Source organism: Plectropomus leopardus, chromosome 9, assembly GCF_026936395.1.
Source record: "Plectropomus leopardus strain MGB_pleo_1.0 chromosome 9, ASM2693639v1, whole genome shotgun sequence".
Taxonomy (NCBI): Eukaryota; Metazoa; Chordata; class Actinopteri; order Perciformes; family Serranidae; genus Plectropomus; species Plectropomus leopardus.
Window position 1 is genome coordinate 35,378,892 of NC_142184.1, and position 17,681 is coordinate 35,396,572.

The 17,681-nt window shown below is 38.2% G+C and overlaps 2 protein-coding genes across 9 annotated transcripts in view; one reads left to right on the forward strand and one right to left on the reverse strand.

Annotated features, from left to right (window-relative positions):
- Positions 1–17,681, forward strand: part of LOC148188786 (tumor necrosis factor receptor superfamily member 14-like) — a 41,599-nt gene that overhangs the window by 19,309 nt on the left and 4,609 nt on the right. For 2 of the 6 annotated variants that reach the window (XM_088082648.1, XM_088082646.1), the window contains one exon: positions 16,664–16,789. In XM_088082648.1, coding sequence (XP_087938774.1) covers positions 16,664–16,789 — 126 coding nt within the window. Of the gene's footprint in view, positions 1–10,761; positions 11,094–14,036; positions 14,263–14,373; positions 14,467–16,663; positions 16,790–17,681 lie in introns of those variants that run through there. The other 4 variants (XM_088082647.1, XM_088082643.1, XM_088082645.1 and 1 more) reach the window with 4 other exon arrangements.
- LOC148188788 (tumor necrosis factor receptor superfamily member 14-like) lies at positions 214–13,936 on the reverse strand. 3 transcript variants are annotated; one of them, XM_088082658.1, is made up of 7 exons: positions 13,760–13,936; positions 9,831–9,956; positions 7,006–7,164; positions 6,029–6,113; positions 3,463–3,599; positions 3,299–3,325; positions 214–3,116 (listed from the first exon to the last, which is right to left on the reverse strand). In XM_088082658.1, the coding sequence occupies exons 1-7, from the start codon at positions 13,782–13,784 to the stop codon at positions 3,100–3,102; spliced, it is 576 nt and encodes a 191-aa protein (XP_087938784.1). In that variant the 5' UTR covers positions 13,785–13,936; the 3' UTR covers positions 214–3,099. The 3 variants fall into 3 exon arrangements, with proteins under 3 accessions (XP_087938784.1, XP_087938783.1, XP_087938785.1); XM_088082657.1 differs by having other exon boundaries at positions 214–3,173; XM_088082659.1 differs by lacking the exons at positions 214–3,116; positions 3,299–3,325 and having other exon boundaries at positions 3,457–5,925.

Here is a 17,681-nt window from a genome sequence, read left to right on the forward strand (position 1 = left end):
AGTGCTCTGTTTCTTCTTGAACCACTACTGTTGACGATTCTTGGATCCTTGAAGCTATCTACTGAACCAGTCTGCATTTTCACCAGTTTTGAGTGGAACTATGGTAATCAAAGATGTAAGATCAATGAAAGACATTACTAAAAATGAGTATGACAAATTAAAACCTTGAAGTCAATGCAATCAGTGATTCTGATCTATAATACGACCAACAGACATGATTAGCATCTTTATTTATGTCTCTGTTCCCTAATAATGCTGTCAGTCTTGCCACCAGCATGTGAAATATGTTCAAACAATCATGGATACCTGAGATTTCGGAGGCTCTTCAAAGGCAATGTAAATGTATTTTTATAGCATCATTGAAATACAGTCAGTACAAAGTGTGCTACACAAAGTAAAGAAATTAAGTAGAACACTGTTTTCTACTTTCATGGAATCATTTTTTAACCAACATAAGTTTTAATCATGAATATTAAAGTCATTCATTTTCAGGATTTTAACCCTTTAAATGCCAGGTTTTTGTCATGATGCCACTATGTTTTCAAATGGGAAAAAAACACAAAAAATTAATTACTTTCAATATACTACATGTCTAGTCGATTTTTGATGATCACAGCCTGGGATATGTCAATGATTAGCTGCAGCATCGATCGTGACAGTGAACCGAGTGGAAATAGCATGTATTCTCTCCATTTTCTTTTCCTCTTTTGTTTCAATGGTGCAATTTTTTGTGCTTAACAGAATGAATGTAACAATTTTGTTTGTGTATTTTAGACTTATTGTAGAAGTTGAGCTGGAAATTTGGAGATTAAACAAAAATACACAATCTTGCTAAAATGTAATCCATATGCATGAACACAGCCAAAATGATCAAAAAAAGAAGAATGAACATCAAGTAAAATGTGCCAAACAGTCTCTAAGGGTTAAAGGGGGATTCTTTCTGACGTAATCCTCTCAAAGATGGGTCTGTGATCTATTGTACATCTGTTTTGATCTCTGATGTAAAAAAAGCTTGAGATTGATTTCTTAAAATCATAAGAGCGCTGGATCTCTCTTGCTTCCTGTTACGTACATTGCTGACTTTCCAGTTTCAAGTTTTTAATGAATAAAATTCTGAATAAATGTTTGATCCTTTTAGTAAATATGAAAAACAAATAAGTAATAACTTGGGCTTTTTTACTCTGCCATTTTGTTAGTAGCACTAAATACATGACAGCAAAATACAAAGAATTTTGTTTAATTTTTGCAAGACACTTGACACTTGGAGGCAGAACATTTTCCTAGAGTCATAAAGTTCTTTGGTAATAGAGCATGTAGTAGCGCAATGAATCTTAAATTCAATGGTTTTAGTCGGCATGTGGCAGGAAAGTCATCAGAGCAGATAGATAGAGATATGAGAAAAACATCTCTTCTTCACAAGTCACTAATTGTTTTACAGTAGGAGGAATAATAAGTTTAAGAGCATTTTTAAAAAATGTGTGAATATAATTTAGTCAAATTTAGATCATGTTTCACAGTTATTATAATGACTGGATTATTACATTTCAGGGATAAAGAAATACTACTATACTTGGTCCGCGGATCCCGACTGTAGTTTCAGTAACTGTAAATCTGAGGAACTTTTACGTCATTTGAGTATTTGAATCCCTTTCCACTTCTAATCCAGTACTTCAGAGGGAGATCTTGTACTTTTTACTCCGCCACTATTATTAGGTAACTTTAATACAAAATAAGATTTTACACACAAACCAAAAATATGAAAACATACAAGTGCAGCTGAAACAATTAGTGAATTAGTTTGAAAAAATTGAAACTTTTTCATGTGAAAAAAAATCAGAGAGAATGTTGCTGCATGAGGCCAATAACCAAACAAAGCACATTAACAGCAGAAGCAGGGCAAAGCACAACAGCAGTAAGTAAAACACAACAGCGAGTAACAAAACACAAAGAAAACACATTTGGCAAAATCCAAACAGGTAGGTACATATTCGACAGCGGTTCCTGTTTAAATTTCAAATCCTCTATGATTGGTTGCACTGCCTGTCTGCGCCAAACAAAATGACCTGGTCTATGGATTTCTGGCAGACTGGATGCCTCGCTGCCTCAGCTCAATGGGGTTTTTTGTGTGACGGAAATCAGATTTTAGTGTATGCATACAAATCCTTTACTCAGCAGAATCTCACCATGTCTCTATCAGAGCATGAAGAGAACTTAAACTTAAAACGTGAAGCCTAAATGTCACATTCCTCAAGCCATGTTTTCCACAAATTCGGACAGGACTTTTACAATATAAAAATATGCTAATTTGTCATGTTATAATAAAAATGTTACACGTTTAATATTGCACTCTTGCCACTTTGTATTGCAACTGCAGCATTGCAGTTTCACTCGAGATCAATAGTTTTTGCTTTTTAAATCTTAAATGGTTATAATACGGTATCAACGTGTATTTTATTATCGTATATCATCAAAGTAACCTAGAATTATTGTATATTGTCCAGTATGTACCTGCCTATTCCATTTTCAGTCTCACCAAAACTCATGTTTTGTAACTTGCCGTTGCCTTTTCTCTTCTGCTGTCGTGCTTTGCCCTTCAGGGCCACTGTACATATTACATCTACAGCAGAAAGCTTGGAACCACGACAAAGCAGCTGCTCACTCCTCTTTGATGCGTCTGCATCTTCACTACCATCCTCATCATCTCCTGCAGATTGCTTATGTAAATCCGTCATATTAGCACACTTTGCAGCATCGGTCAGCGAAACCTTTTCCTTTGTTTTCTTGGTGCAACTTCTCCGCATCGCTGATGGTATGTCCCAACTGGTTCCCAAACTAACTGGTTTGTGTCTGAGTGCACATGTTGAGCGTGTTACATTTACAAGACTTGTCGGTAAGAGAAATACCAGGCTTGTCCTTTTTTTGACGATAATGTGATCACTGTCATCATCCGGTGTGTTTGGAACTGCAATGAAGACGAGCACGTCTGCTAACAGGGACAAGCAGAGACCACTGTGTGTCAGCTGGCTCATAGAAAAGAGTCCAGTGTGGGCTGAACACATGTGTACTTTGCCGTGTACTTTGAGTTCTTTGGGCAGAGGTCTACTCCAGAGGCTTCACTGAAAATTAAAGGGGACAGAATGTCTGCTGTCAGGGCCCTGAGGCTCCAGAACCATCTGCCCAAGAAAATTCAGAAATTCAGAAAATCAAAAAGAAAAGAAATCAAACATGATATTAAAACTTATTTTTATGCAGAATTCCATGCAGTGCAACCCGTTACAATTTTATTGACCCGACATACCTGTTTCTTTTTTTGATGTTAGCTGGGCTGAAATCCAAAAGCAAGAAAGGTATTAGTTAAAACCATTAGTTGGCATCCACTGGAGACAATGAGGAGAAACAAATAGAAGGAAATGATGTTTTTACATTAGGCAGATGGATCAGGGATATAAAACAAGCACTAACCTTTGACACAAAGTCCAACAAGAGCTAATGATAATAATATAAATGATATATAACAGTAATGCGCTCTTGAAGCAATTCTGCAGACAATATCACTGATTGCGTCTCCTTCTCTGACCTTTACTTCAGTTTCTGAGCATCTGTAGGAAAAAATAAATAAAACAGCTTCATTACAGTTTTTCAAATGAAAACTTATTTTGAAGTGTAACCATGATGTTGAAAATAAAAAAGTGTGTAACGTTAATGATTCATGCTTACAAATGCACACTGTAGGTTAATTTATTTAGACCGAAGAAATTTGCACTACAACTGCAACTCATGCACAACTGTAAAATTCTGTATATAGATTTTGTGTTCTTTATGGGTTTTTTTTTTACTTAAGATTTTCTTTTGTATTGCTTCTACATTTTTATCTCAAGTCGTGTTCTATTCAAATCTAATATTTTATTCTTCCTTCATGTCAATTGTTTCACACCATACAAGTCAAATTCCTTGTATACACACGTGGACAAAATTGTTGGTACCCTTCAGTTAATGAAAGAAAAACTCACAATGGTCACAGAAATAACTTGAATCTGGCAAAAGTAATGATAAATAAAAATTCTATGAAATTTAACCAATGAAAGTCAGACATTGCTTTTCAACCATGCTTCAACAGAATTATTTTAAAAAATAAACTCATGAAACAGGCCTGGACAAAAATGATGGTACCCCTAGAAAAGACTGAAAATAATGTGACCAAATGGACATGTTAATCCAAGGTGTGTCCATTAATTAGCATCACAGGTGTCTACAATCTTGTAATCAGTCAGTGGGCCTATACACTCACCGGCCACTTTATTAGGTACACCTTGCTAGTACCGGGTTGGACCACCTTTTGCCTTCAGAACTGCCTTAATCCTTCGTGGCATAGATTCAACAAGGTACTGGAAACAGTCCTCTGAGAGTTTGTTCCATATTGACATGATAGCATCACGCAGTTGCTGCAGATTTGTCAGCTGCACATCCATGATGCGAATCTCCCGTTCCACCACATCCCAAAGGTGCTCTATTGGATTGAGATCTGGTGACTGTGGAGGCCATTTGAGCACAGTGAACTCATTGTCATGTTCAAGAAACCAGTCTGAGATGATTCGAGCTTTATGACATGGTGCGTTATCCTGCTGGAAGTAGCCATCAGAAGATGGGTACACTGTGGTCATAAAGGGATGGACATGGTCAGCAACAATACTCAGGTAGGCTGTGGCGTTGCAACGATACTCAATTGGTACTAAGGGGCCCAAAGTGTGCCAAGAAAATATCCCCCACACCATTACACCACCACCAGCCTGAACCGTTGATACAAGGCTGGATGGATCCATGCTTTCATGTTGTTGACGCCAAATTCTGACCCTACCATCCGAATGTCGCAGCAGAAATCGAGACTCATCAGACCAGGCAACGTTTTTCCAATCTTCTGTTGTCCAATTTTGGTGAGCCTGTGCGAATTGTAGCCTCAGTTTCCTGTTCTTAGCTGACAGGAGTGGCACCCGGTGTGGTCTTCTGCTGCTGTAGCCCACCTGCCTCAAGGTTCGACGTGTTGTGCGTTGATGCTCTTCTGCATACCTCGGTTGTAACGAGTGGTTATTTGAGTTACTGTTGCCTTTCTATCAGCTCGAACCAGTCTGGCCATTCTTCTCTGACCTCTGGCATCAACAAGGCATTTTCACCCACAGAACTGCCGCTCACTGGATATTTTCTCTTTTTCGGACCGTTCTCTGTAAACCCTAGAGATGGTTGTGTGTGAAAATCCCAGTAGATCAGCAGTTTCTGAAATACTCAGACCAGCCCACCAACATCCATGCCACGTTCAAAGTCACTTAAATCACCTTTCTTCCCCATTCTGATGCTCGGTTTGAACTGCAGCAGATCGTCCTGACCATGTCTACATTCCTAAATGCATTGAGTTGCTGCCATGTGATTGGCTGATTAGAAATTTGCGTTCACGAGCAGTTGGACAGGTGTGCCTAATAAAGTGGCCGGTGAGTGTAGATGTATTAATCTCCAAAATTCATAAAAAGTTTTTCTCTTGCAAAATGTTCTGCTTGAATCCATATTTGCTGGCATTTAGCTTTTCAACAACACTGCTGTCAAAGAACTGTTTGATCTCCTGCTTGTTGCACACAAAGGGAGACACGATCCTGTTTCAACAGGACACTAACAGCAATTTTATTTTATTTTTTAAATGTTATTTAGTTGTATCTAATGGTGAGGATTGCAGACTCCAAACAACTGAAACTCATTCTAGTTAGAATTATTTCAGAGTAAAAGAGGTTTTCATCAGGAGCTGAATTGTCAACAGAGCTCTCTCTTCCTCTCAAATTTGATTTGATTCAAACTGGTAAAACACAGAATAAACCATTTTCATGTTACTTTTTTTTAAAAATCTGTTTCTCGCATGCTGACCAGAAGGTGTTGTCCATCTGCCTGAATCCATAAAAACACAACATTATCAACAATCTAATTAGTGTAAAAATATAGAGGTCAATTTGAAGTAAGTATTTCAAGTAATTCCTGAACAGTGTCTTACGTGGTCCAAGCTGAACCGTTCACACCATCCGGTGAAAAGTAGCCAGGATAACATGGTTCACACACTGTATCAGTTGTGCTGGTTCCTTAGAGAAACACACAGAAGTAAGATTAACGACACTGGACTGCAACAGCGGGTGAAAATCAACCATTTATCAGACTCAGATCAGTGTCGTCAGGGTTTTTACATGCACACTAGTATCCCTTAACGATCAGGGTAAACATACCTTTGTAATGCATCTCAGTGTTGCCATTCTCCAAACCTTCTCAGAGTGATACATTAAATGAATGAATTCTTTTATTTATTTACACACACACACACACACACACACACACACACACACACACAATCAAAACTTCTGCTTCGCAGCAGTAAGAGTGGTAAGCAGTAACATCACACACTGATAAATCTCTCGAGGCAGAAGTTAGCATCACCCTGGTTCTCTCATTAAAAAGCCTGTGGGATTTTTCCATTAGATTCTGGATCAATGCAGAAAATGAAATCTGTTTATGTTTGTGTTTTGTTTTGTTCAGCAAGATAAGGAAGACAAATGAAAGAACGCCAATTTAAGTATTTTTGAGGCCTGATGAGTCATCATATGCTGGTTCCAGAATTAAGCTTCATTCCCACTGCACATAAAACCCACTAAAACCCACTAACATCTGGCTTTATAATACAAGGTAAAGTGTACAATCAACATTCACACCTAGGACAATGGCCTGTCCGTGACGTTGAACGGATGCACTTTGTCAATAAAAAATATGTAGATCAGTCGTTGATAATGGCAGAAACACGTTGGCTGGTTCTGATATTATATTTCAAAGCCAGTAATCGACCAATACCGATGATGTGCTGATATAATCATACACTCCTCAATAAATCTGCTGTATTTAAAGTCAGTGACATGCCTGACCTGTCAGAGAGGGTTCCTGTAAAGCTGCTCACTGTCAGACTAGTCTGACTTTAATTTTTCTTACCTGGTGTCTTTATCCTGTGACCAGGTTCACAGCGTGCATGTTTTTGTGCCACTCTACATCCTGTATCATGCGTCAGATCTTTGCAGAAATATCCAGGTAAAGCACCACAAACTGTGTCCATTGTAGCTGTGGACTCATGTACGACAGTGAGACCATGACCTAAAGGGTAATGAAACACAGTTTTTATATTATTGTTAAAAATATATTCATACATTTTATTCAAGTTTGATTGATTTGAAATATGGATGTCCTGATCACTTTTTTTGGAACAACACAGTAAAACCCTCTCTGCACCTAAACATGTTACAGTTGCCAGTGGAGATGCAGCAGCAAATTATAGTAAGCTAAGTAATAGTAATAGTAAGATTTAACAAACAATACAGCCAGAAAATTATTCAACAATGATTTCAAACTGCAAGAATTTTGAGGTCACCCACTCAGCCAAATGTGAACAATGCCCAGATTTTGGACAACGATGTCATGACTGCAAGAAAAAGGCAAGACAGGCAGCCAGGTAAATCAGCTGTCGAGTTACAAGTTTTATGACTACATTTTTGGCAAACAGTTGCGATTGAAATCTTCCACCAGCCTTTGGTCACAATCCACAACAAGCCCTTATACACAGTGCTAGCGCGCCTACAGCGCACGATGCTGAGATGGCAAAAATTCAACTTGGCTTTAAAATAATATCACAATATTTTTAGGCAGTATCGCGATACACAATATATATCTCAATATTTTAAAATCTCCTCTAAAATACCGTAATATACTAAAATACAAAAGTATTTAATGAACTGCTGTTACAAACAGTAGGTACTACCAAAAAAATAATGTCACATAAACTACTGTTGTAATAAATACTGTTACAGTGTTAAATAGCATCAAGTTTAGCGTTAAATTAAGTCCTGTAGCAGCAAAGTTAACTAAAGTATTGTTATAACTCAAATCAAAGCGGAACCCATGGTGCTTTTATTTTGAGGGACCTCTTTTGTCTTAGGCCAGAAGGGTTGGTGATTTTGCTGTGGACTCTAAGCTTGTGTTAGCATTAGCAGAAAGTTAAACTGTAACCACAGTATGAGGATTCATCTGCTGCAAGCTGGAAACAGATTAACAGCTCTCCATTTCCTAAACTGCAGAGATTTCGAAGTTACACCGGTCCTCCATGGCCATAAAAATGTGACCACATAGTCACTGTCAGGAGCTCTGCAAAAGCCTGCTGTCTGTGTGTGTTTGTGTGTGTGTGTGTGTCTGTGGGAGGCAGGCACAGAAGCAATGGAGAGAACCGAAATGCTGGTGGTTTATATAAACGATGTAACAATTTATACTTGAAGTTTTCCATATAGTCATTTTATACATCACACATGAAACAGGCTGCAATACCTTGGGTATATCTGATATATCGCCCACCTGGAGTGAGAAGTCATTAAGTGCAGGGTTTCCGCCATCTATTAATGACCGTGGTGTGCCACCACTACAAAATAAAAGCATCCACTCCTTCAGAATGATGTGGGGGTTTTTTTCAGACGTTTAAACATTGAAAAGCATATTGTATGAATGAATATGTATATATGTGCACACATACATATACACAACCATAATTAGGGTTTGAAATGATAATTTAAACGTCAAGAAATATTAAGCAATTCTGTAATGACCTTTACTTTGAAAGAATGGCCGCAGGAAGTGGCATTGCTTAACTGTGTGGCTTTACTGTGGCGAAAGTAAGAGCAGTGAGACAGAACAAGAGAGAGAAGAGAGACAGGAACTGAAGCAATGCTAGCTTTGATTACTTTTATGAGCAAACATACATGTCAACATTAACGTTAGGTTGTGAAAAAGATGCTCTAACATTAACGTTGACGATGCATAACGTTAAAGTTGGGTTGACATGTTTTACGTTTCCGATAACATTACGTTATGAGCAAATAGCATGAAATAAAGTCAGGTAATGTTCAGTAGTAAAATCCTGTTTGCATTTTCAGATGAGTACATTAAAATATTTCTAGAAGAAGAGAAAGGTTCCAAATGAGGAAGCGAGTCAGATAATCTTTGGATAAGGAGAGGTTCAGTGTTATTCATTTATCTTGACGATAGACAGACGTTAGAAATTAGACTGATACTATGTTGATGGTGACTAGTATAATATTTAAATGTTCAAGCCTGCGTGATAAAATATTGTTTTTGTGAGAGAATCTAATGTTACTCATTCTCAATTGTATTAGACAAGTGGACAAGCAGAAGTAGTGGAGGAGAGCAGAGTGAAGGAGACAGCAATAGGGGAAACGAGAGTGGAGGAAGAGAGAGAGGAGAGCAAGCAAAGAAAAAGACCAAGCAAGGGGATTCTGGCAGGGACCCTAAATGGCTTGAGATAAGATAGACGATTTGCTATGCATAATTTCTTATGTCATAAATAAATCACTTATTTATAAAAAAAAAAAACATTCACTTTTACATTGTCAGAATTTCTAACTTCATGAAAGTTAGGAAATTGCGGCCTGGTGCAGAAGAATTTTTCACACTGAAAATTTTTTCTGCACCGAGCTTCTGGCTGGTGCTGAAGCCTTCCCCCACAGTATCAGAAAATCCTAGAGAAAACCCTTGAGTGTTTTGTTAAAATGTTTATTTACCTATTTAGAAGTTTTATTGCAGTATGTAACTGTGTATTAGCAATGCATATCAATGTCAAGACTCTATTTTAAGGTATGAACTTGACCAGCTAAATAGTCATTTCATAGTGTGTTTTTATATGTTAAGAAATAATTTAAACAATGAACCACAACAGTCACGTGAATAAATGTGAAGTTGAACATTCATTACAGACTTACCTTGGTCACAGGAGGTGCAGGGGAAACATTTCTTCAGGCCGTTGGGCTGGTTCATAAATGTTCCACTCACACAGGGAGCGCAGATTGTTCTTAACCATGCTGTGCAGTCTCTTTTAACAACTGACCCTGTTCAAGACAAAAACACACTGTCAGCATCTCATTATCATCAAGACATGATGGGAAATAACAGAATTTAATTGCTGCTTTAACACATTCTCATCTACCTCAGCTGTTAAGTGGTTAATACTTTCACATCCAGTCCAGTATCTTTTACAACACTGTCCAACACATTGATTGAGATCAACACCTGCATAAGACTCTGTTTGCAAAGTCCATGATAATGTTCCACAAATTCTACTGAAATGAGTACAGGGAAAGCTATACTTACAATTATAATTACATTTATAGTTATCATACATTTTCAAGCACCTTTCTCAGGTCATTTCCTTGTTGTTGTTGTTGTTGTTGCTTTTTATCTTTGCAGGCTTTTCCCCTCATTTTCAGGTAATTTCCTAGTACTTTTTCTAATTTCTTTGTTGTTTGGGGGTTACTTCTTCTTTTATATTTCATTGCCTTCTTCCCGTGTTTCGAAATAAATCATCTGTTTCTATTATTGCTGTGCCTCTTTCCCCCTCTCTCCCCCTCTCTCTTTCTCTTTCCTTTTTGCCATGATTGTATTTCATTTATTATTTACGACATCTATTGCTCGTGTGTCCGTCCTGGAAGAGGGATCCCTCATTATCCTCTACCGCTGTTCCTGAGGTTTCTTCCTTTTTTTCCCCCCGTTACAGGGGTTCTTTTTTGGGAGTTTTTCCTTGGGTGATGTGAGGGTCTAAGGGCAGAGGGATGTCATGCACTGTAAAGCCCTCTGAGGTAAACCATGTTTTATGATAATGGGCTCTATAAATAGAATTGACTTGACTTGATTTAAGCATAAAGCAGAAATAGTGTGTGTAAATGAGACCTGGCTCAAGCCCTGCTTAGACTTTGTGAATCCTGGCAGAGTGTTTTAGGGAGGACAGCAGGTAGCCCTGGTGAGGGCTGTGCTTGTGTATGAAGTCAGGGATATAACATAGAGGAGTGCAGGTTGAGTCATGTATCACAGTATGTATAACTCTTGTGAGCAGCGATCAGTAGCAGGTTTAAATGTAATTATGGACAAAGTAAGGCAGCCTGTCTGTGTGGAGAACCTTAATTCTCATAACCAGCTGTGGGCCAGTAAAACTAAGGATGATTATCGACCAGTGGTTGTGGAGTTTCTAGGTAAGCATGGGCTTTTATGAATGTTGGTAGGATGACCCTAAATGTGTGTGTGTGTGTGTGTGTGTATGTATATATATGTGTATATATATACTGCGGCCACAGTGGCAGGTGGACGATAAACCACCCTACTTACAATGTGAGATTTAATGGAAACGTGATTTACAAGGTTGCCAACTTTTCAGAGAAGTTTGGAGTGAGATTTGGAAGGGGTTTTTTGGAGATGGTGTAGAATGTTCTGTAGAAATCTGAAGAAGTTGCTTTCCCGGCTAAACACTTAACTGTTCAGACGCTGTGAGGAAAAACTCTGCAGTCTGTCTCTGTCTCTGTCTCTGTTACTGCGCTGGGCTGTCGGTCTGCTGCGATCTATCGATCAGCTGTGTGATCAGCAAAATGGGTAAGGCATATTCTTTTCATTAGTGCCTTCTGTTTTTTGTCAGTGGCTGAACATAGTAAAATTAATTTCTTGGGCTCAGTTACTTTGTTCGGACAGGAATGTGCTTCCTGAGTCACTCTAGTATCCAAATGCGCACACACCTGCTGCACAGTCTGTATTCAGGCACGTTTCACAAAAACAAAACTATTTCTGTGCATTTTTTAGTTATAACTCTCTACCAGCTGCTGCATGTCAGATGTTCAGTAAAACACAGGACAAAAAGTGACATTTTTGGAGCGGTCAAATTTCCCTTGAGCCTATTGGGTCAGACATGACTCCCGGTTTCCCATGGAGACCACGCGCATGGCCCAGGGCTCTACAGGAGTACTACAGGAGAAATGTGACGCCGGGAGGACACCGAGAGAGGGCTGCATGAAACAGGAATCTCCTGTGAATTCCTGTGGATGCGTGTGTCTCACTCTCATTGCGTGAGAGTTGGCAGCTCTGAAATTTAGCTTACATTGCTTAACTATCCATCCTCGGCCTTTTGTACCAACTACGGTGCCTCACGCAGCCTGAAGCACACTGTCATTTTTGTGAAACCTTTATTTTATTTGTGAAAATGAAAGGGGAAAAAAAGATTTCAGACTTTACATGTAGACCACATTTGACTAGGTCTCTCTCCATAACTGCAACACTGAGACAGGTCAAATCTGGATCAGATAATGCCCATCCCAGAGAGGCTAAAGATTAAAGCTGTTAAAACAGTGTCAGAGCCACAAAATCCTTTATTCTATTTGTGAACATGCATAGAGGAACGATTTCACTGCATTTTTCACATTTATGTCGCACTGCATTTTCACATGGAATAAATGTTTGGAATAAATGCGTTGAGACTTTAATTTAAACGTCTAACATGCTTTGATCACAGTATGAGGTCCTAAAGCAGAGGAGAACTACATGTAAGGAGTCCCGCTGTAACGGAAGTAAGCGACGAGTTGAAAGCTAACTTCACTGTTGATCTCCCCGCCCTTCCGCAAGTTATTTAAAATTTAAATCAATTTTAAAAATTTTTAAGAAAATCGTAAAAAAGTATTGTAGCCTCCCCCTTCCCTTCCCTGTTACCTTTGATGCACATCGGACATCATTCTCCATCCCTTGCTTAGAGCCAACAACAGACTCTGCCTTCTTGAACAGACTGAACAAACTGATCAGGAAGGCAGAGTCTGTTGTTGGCTCTAAGCTTGTCTCCCTGGAGGAGGTGGCTGAGGACAGAATGCTGGCAAAACTGCTGGCAATAACGGACAATGTCACCCATCCCCTCCATAAGACACTGGACAAGCTGGACAACAACAGACTCCTCCAACCCCGCTGTCTGAGGGAGCGATACAGGAAATCATTCCTGCCTGCTGCCATCAGACTGTTCAACACATCCACCTCTGTCAGACCTGTGGTCACTCTCACTGAACTGGACTAAACTCTGTCACTCCACATCCAAACAGTACAGACTGCAGTATGTGTGTATGCATATCATGTATATATATGTACAAACATATAACATCCGATCGTCGCCTGCATTGCATTATAAATATTATATTATACATCACTATATATATATATATATATCATTATTATTATTCTATCATTATTATTATATTATATTATACATAACATTGGTCATCAGACATAAAAATGTCAAGTGCAAATGTCATGATGCTGATACTATTATTAATTATTAATACTATGGATATAATTACTACTATTATTATTACTATTATTAATACTATTACTACTATTATGTGTGCAATGTCTTCAAACTGATGTTATTACCATTATTAGTATTATATCTACACCTCTACATATTCCCCCTATTCTGCTGTCATCATTACCATGCTCATGTGTATCCTTACCATCATCAGATTGCACCTTACCACTGCATTTGCACTACCTCAGTACTCTTTTGCACTACCTCAGCATTCTATTTATTCTATTTTTATATATTTATGTTTATTTCTATCTTCTATTATTCTTCTTATTTTTATATGTATGTCTCTGTATGTCTTACGTGCCAAGCTGCTGTGACAACTAAATTTCCCTCCGGGGATCAATAAAGTCGTGTAAGTCTAAGTCTAAGTCTCATATTCCTTGGAAAGACAGCACAGTCCCGGTGTCATGAAGATAGCGACACATCCTGCTAAATAAACAACAGTTTCAGTGTTTGGCTGTCTGCAAAGATAGCCAGGCTAACGTTAGCATAAATCTGTATATGATGTCTGTTTACTGAGACACTTACCGATGACAGCACGTGTCCAAAGCATTATAAACCAAGCTGTTACATAATTTGTATGAAGTTTTGGCAAAAAAAGATAACCACTTCTGGAGGGAAAAAAGTGCAATCAAAATTTACATGGATAATGACAGCACTGCGAATCCCAAAAGTCCGCCACGTTAAAGTGAGGATGGGATAGTCTTGAATTCACTATTTTTATGAGTGTAAGGCGCAACACCAGCCAATTTATGGACGTGTTGTGGGGGCGGGACCTCATTCATCCTATGAGAGCTGCTCAGTGGCGCATGAGGAAGCAATACATGAAGAAAGTCATCAGGTTCGACATCGCCCTTATACAAACGTCGAATATTTAAAGTGGCCGTTGTAGGGGGTTTCCTTGTTTTACGTTAACCAGATATATATATATAAAAAACATATTTTACTTAAAAACAACACTCTTATTTCCAAAGCTTTCTATACCTATGTAACAGCATGGTTTATCATGCTTTCGATACTGGCTATCATCGGTAAGTGTTTCACAGTAAACAGACGTCATATTCTGGTCTAAGCTAACGTTAGCCTAGCTAACTGATCATAGTACAGACAGCTAACCCCTGAAACTGTTGTGTATTTATTAGGGTGTGTCGCTGTCTTCATGACAGCGGGGCTGTGCTGTCGTCCCAAGGAATATGCGACAAGTAGTGGACAGTGTTGTCCAATGTGTCACGAAGGTGAGTGTCAGCTCGGTGTCTGCCGTTAGCTGAAAGCATTTCCTGCTTCTTAAATGCAGACCTCGCAGTTGACAAGTCCGCGACTCCGGGCTTGTATTTTTGGTTAATTCGCACGCAGATAAAGGCAGCAACCTGAGGCGATGTTATTGGACTTGTTTTGTCTCCCATTGCCCCACTTTCTGTCTAGTTTGTCCTGTTGCAGGATGACATTAGTGCCATCTAGGTGGTACGTTGATCTATTATCCCCCCTCCACTCCCGTAACCCCCATATACACGTGTGACAGACTCTCAAATCACTGTGGCACGACTTTTGCACAATGCCCGGGACTCATGGATGAAACACAGAGAAAATACACAGTATATACAAACTGGGAGAAAGATAGAGGAATACGAGACTAACGATTCAGTCATTATTTAATCCCGTAAAGTGAAATATGTGCACATCACGCAGGTCTTGATCAACATGCCAGCACCGATGAACAACATGAGATCTCTTTATTTCGCCTCATTGCTGTATTTACTCTGTCGCTTTTTTAATGAGCATCTCTTTTACTTTCATTTTCAGTTATTCATTCCTCATTTTTGTTGGTCAGTTGGTTTTGTTTAACTCTTAAAAGTAAAAAAAAAAAAAAAGTGTAAAATTACAAGTTACAGTAGTTTTAATATGGCTGCTTTGATAAAGGTTTGCTGATGTAAGCTGACCTACTTTGGATACAGGTAAGTGCTGTTAAATTAAACGACCTCTTACTGAGAAAATGCAAATATGTAGATTGAGTGATATTCATGTTTTTACACACACCAAGTAAACCTTTTTAGTTTAACATGAACTTTGCACAGTAGCCTACAATATAATGTGAATAGAAACAGGCCTGTTTATACTGAAACAACCTACGTTTGATATACAAATTCAAGCAGTGGAAGAGTACAGGAGTGATTTTTTTTATCTTGAGATTCACAGGATATAATTGAATGAGTACTGATACATTAAGTGATGACAGTTTCAGTGATGACAGTTGGGCTAAATTGAGAAATTGATTTGATTTTGTTTTTAAACATGGGGATAACGCAATGAGCAGCTTAAGAAGAAATGGCCCAGAAATTTGGGAGAAATTGCCTCTAAAAGAAAAGAAAATTACCTGAAAATTAGCAAAAACAATAACAAAAATATAGTAAAGTTTAAAGAAAAAAACTTTAGATATAATCACTCTGTAAAATACATTTAAATGTATATATATATATATTTTTTTGCTAAGTTTGTTAAGTGTCCTTTTCCTACAGTTTTGAAAGAAAAAGAAGAATTTACCAAATTTGAAAGGCATCTGAATGCAGCACAATAAAGTGATGTCAATTTAGAAATGCAAGCCAAGGAGCACTTTCTGGTTAAAAATCAGGCATTTTAACATTTGTGCCTTGGAGTTTTCTTTTTGATTTCAGATTTTAAAGAGTTAATTTATTTAGTAAAAAGTTGGCTTAAGTAATGTACTTCAAAACATAACCTAAACTAAAGCAACTGCAAGTCAGTTTTAATCAGAAATAATTGTTGATGGTTTGGCAAGTGATTCAAGTGAAATGTATTTAAAAAAAAACAAAAAAAAGGGAAATGCAAGTTAAGTAAAATGTAAACTTCATGTTTTCGTTGGAGCTATTTTAGGTTCCTCAGAAACTGAAGCAGTTCCTGTGAGGAACACATTTTCTCAGTGAATTAATGTGACATGATATTGTTTCTTTCTGCATAAAAAAACACCTTAAAACTGAACCAAATGCAGTCAGTGTGTCGGATCGTGTAATTTCTGTGTGTAGGTACTGGACTGGATGTGAGCGTATTTTTAACTACCAGCTGTTTGAAACTATGCTTACACCATACTATAAACATAAATCCACTGTTCAAACATATCCCACTATCATCACTATCTTACACTAATTAACGTGTTTTGAACGGCCGTGAAGCGGAGTGATACATGCAGCGTTCAAAGTTAACAGTCCCAGTGATGTTGTACTGCTGTATCAGCACTCATGGAATGCCTCTTGGCCAATCAAATTGCTTGGTCGGAACTAACTGTTGCATAAATGGAACTTCAAGAAGCAGAACTCAGTAATTACTCAACCTCCTTTGGTTTGTGAAGTGGTCAGTCACATGCGCTGCCCTCAGAGACCTGACACAGGACTGGTACTGACAGTGTGTTTTTGTCTTCAACAGGGACAGTTGTTAAAAAAGACTGCACATCACAGTCAGGAACACGGTGCATCGATTGTGTGAATGGAACATTTATGAACCAGCCCAATGGCTTGAATAAATGTTTCTCCTGCACCTCCTGTGACACAGGTATGTCTGTAATGTATTAACATGTCGTTCTTCATTCTCGTTGACTACATTTTCATGCACAAAATATTCAGTTTTTTGCCTTTATTCCAAAAAGACAATATGCCTACTGAGCTGTTTGCACGGCTAGTGAAAATGAATATTACACTAATTCTCCTGTTAACATGCAGCCATGCGTACTCCGGTTAAGGCCATATTGTTTATCACATCAAGATATGCAAAAGTGGGACGTCTGGAGCCGCTTGTCATTTTGCTTCTTTGCAAGTTTTCTGCTGTTGGCAGACTTGTTGGACCATGAAAACACATCCTCCCTCTTTAGTTTCTTAAACCACTGTCCTGAAAAGCTTGACGCTGTGACGTTTGCACATATCCAAAAATCTGCTGATATACAAACCTTTCTTAATGTTGAAAAGTAGGTGTGTTTCTCCTTTAGACCAGAAATGTGGGATTTTCTTTTGGGCATGTATCTCTACCACGGCCTTCAAACTGTTAGGGAGTTGGTTTGTGCACCTTTTATCCATGACAACGCACAGAGCTGACAGACAAGAGGCTGTGTGTCACAGAGAGCGGTAAAACCCCCATTTGAGACGTAAATTCTGAATGCGCTGTGTACCTGTCCAAAGAATGCTAATCAACTCTGAATAATACTGATATATCACATGTTTTAATCAGAAAATACTAAATTCAGAAAAAGGCCTCATTTGAATATCTAAACGGAATATGCTGTTTATATGATCTGCAATAAATTCTAAATATTGTCATATTGGGAATAATAGTGTAATATTAGTGTGCATGTAAACAACCTCCAAATTAAGTGAGTCAACCAAGCAGCATATTATGGCATTTCTTTTAAATATGATTTAAAGCTGAATAAAATGTATGAATGTAGTTTTAA

Bases quoted from the DNA above. Each gene is read 5' to 3' on its own strand.
- LOC148188788 (XM_088082657.1), bottom strand. From the start codon at position 13,784: ATGCTTTGGACACGTGCTGTCATCG. The intron at 3,326-3,462 runs GTTAGTGCTTGT...TTTGGATTTCAG, and splicing joins TGTTGGACTTTGTGTCAAAG to CCCAGCTAACATCAAAAAAA. The intron at 3,174-3,298 runs GTATGTCGGGTC...TTTCTTGGGCAG, and splicing joins AACATCAAAAAAAGAAACAG to ATGGTTCTGGAGCCTCAGGG.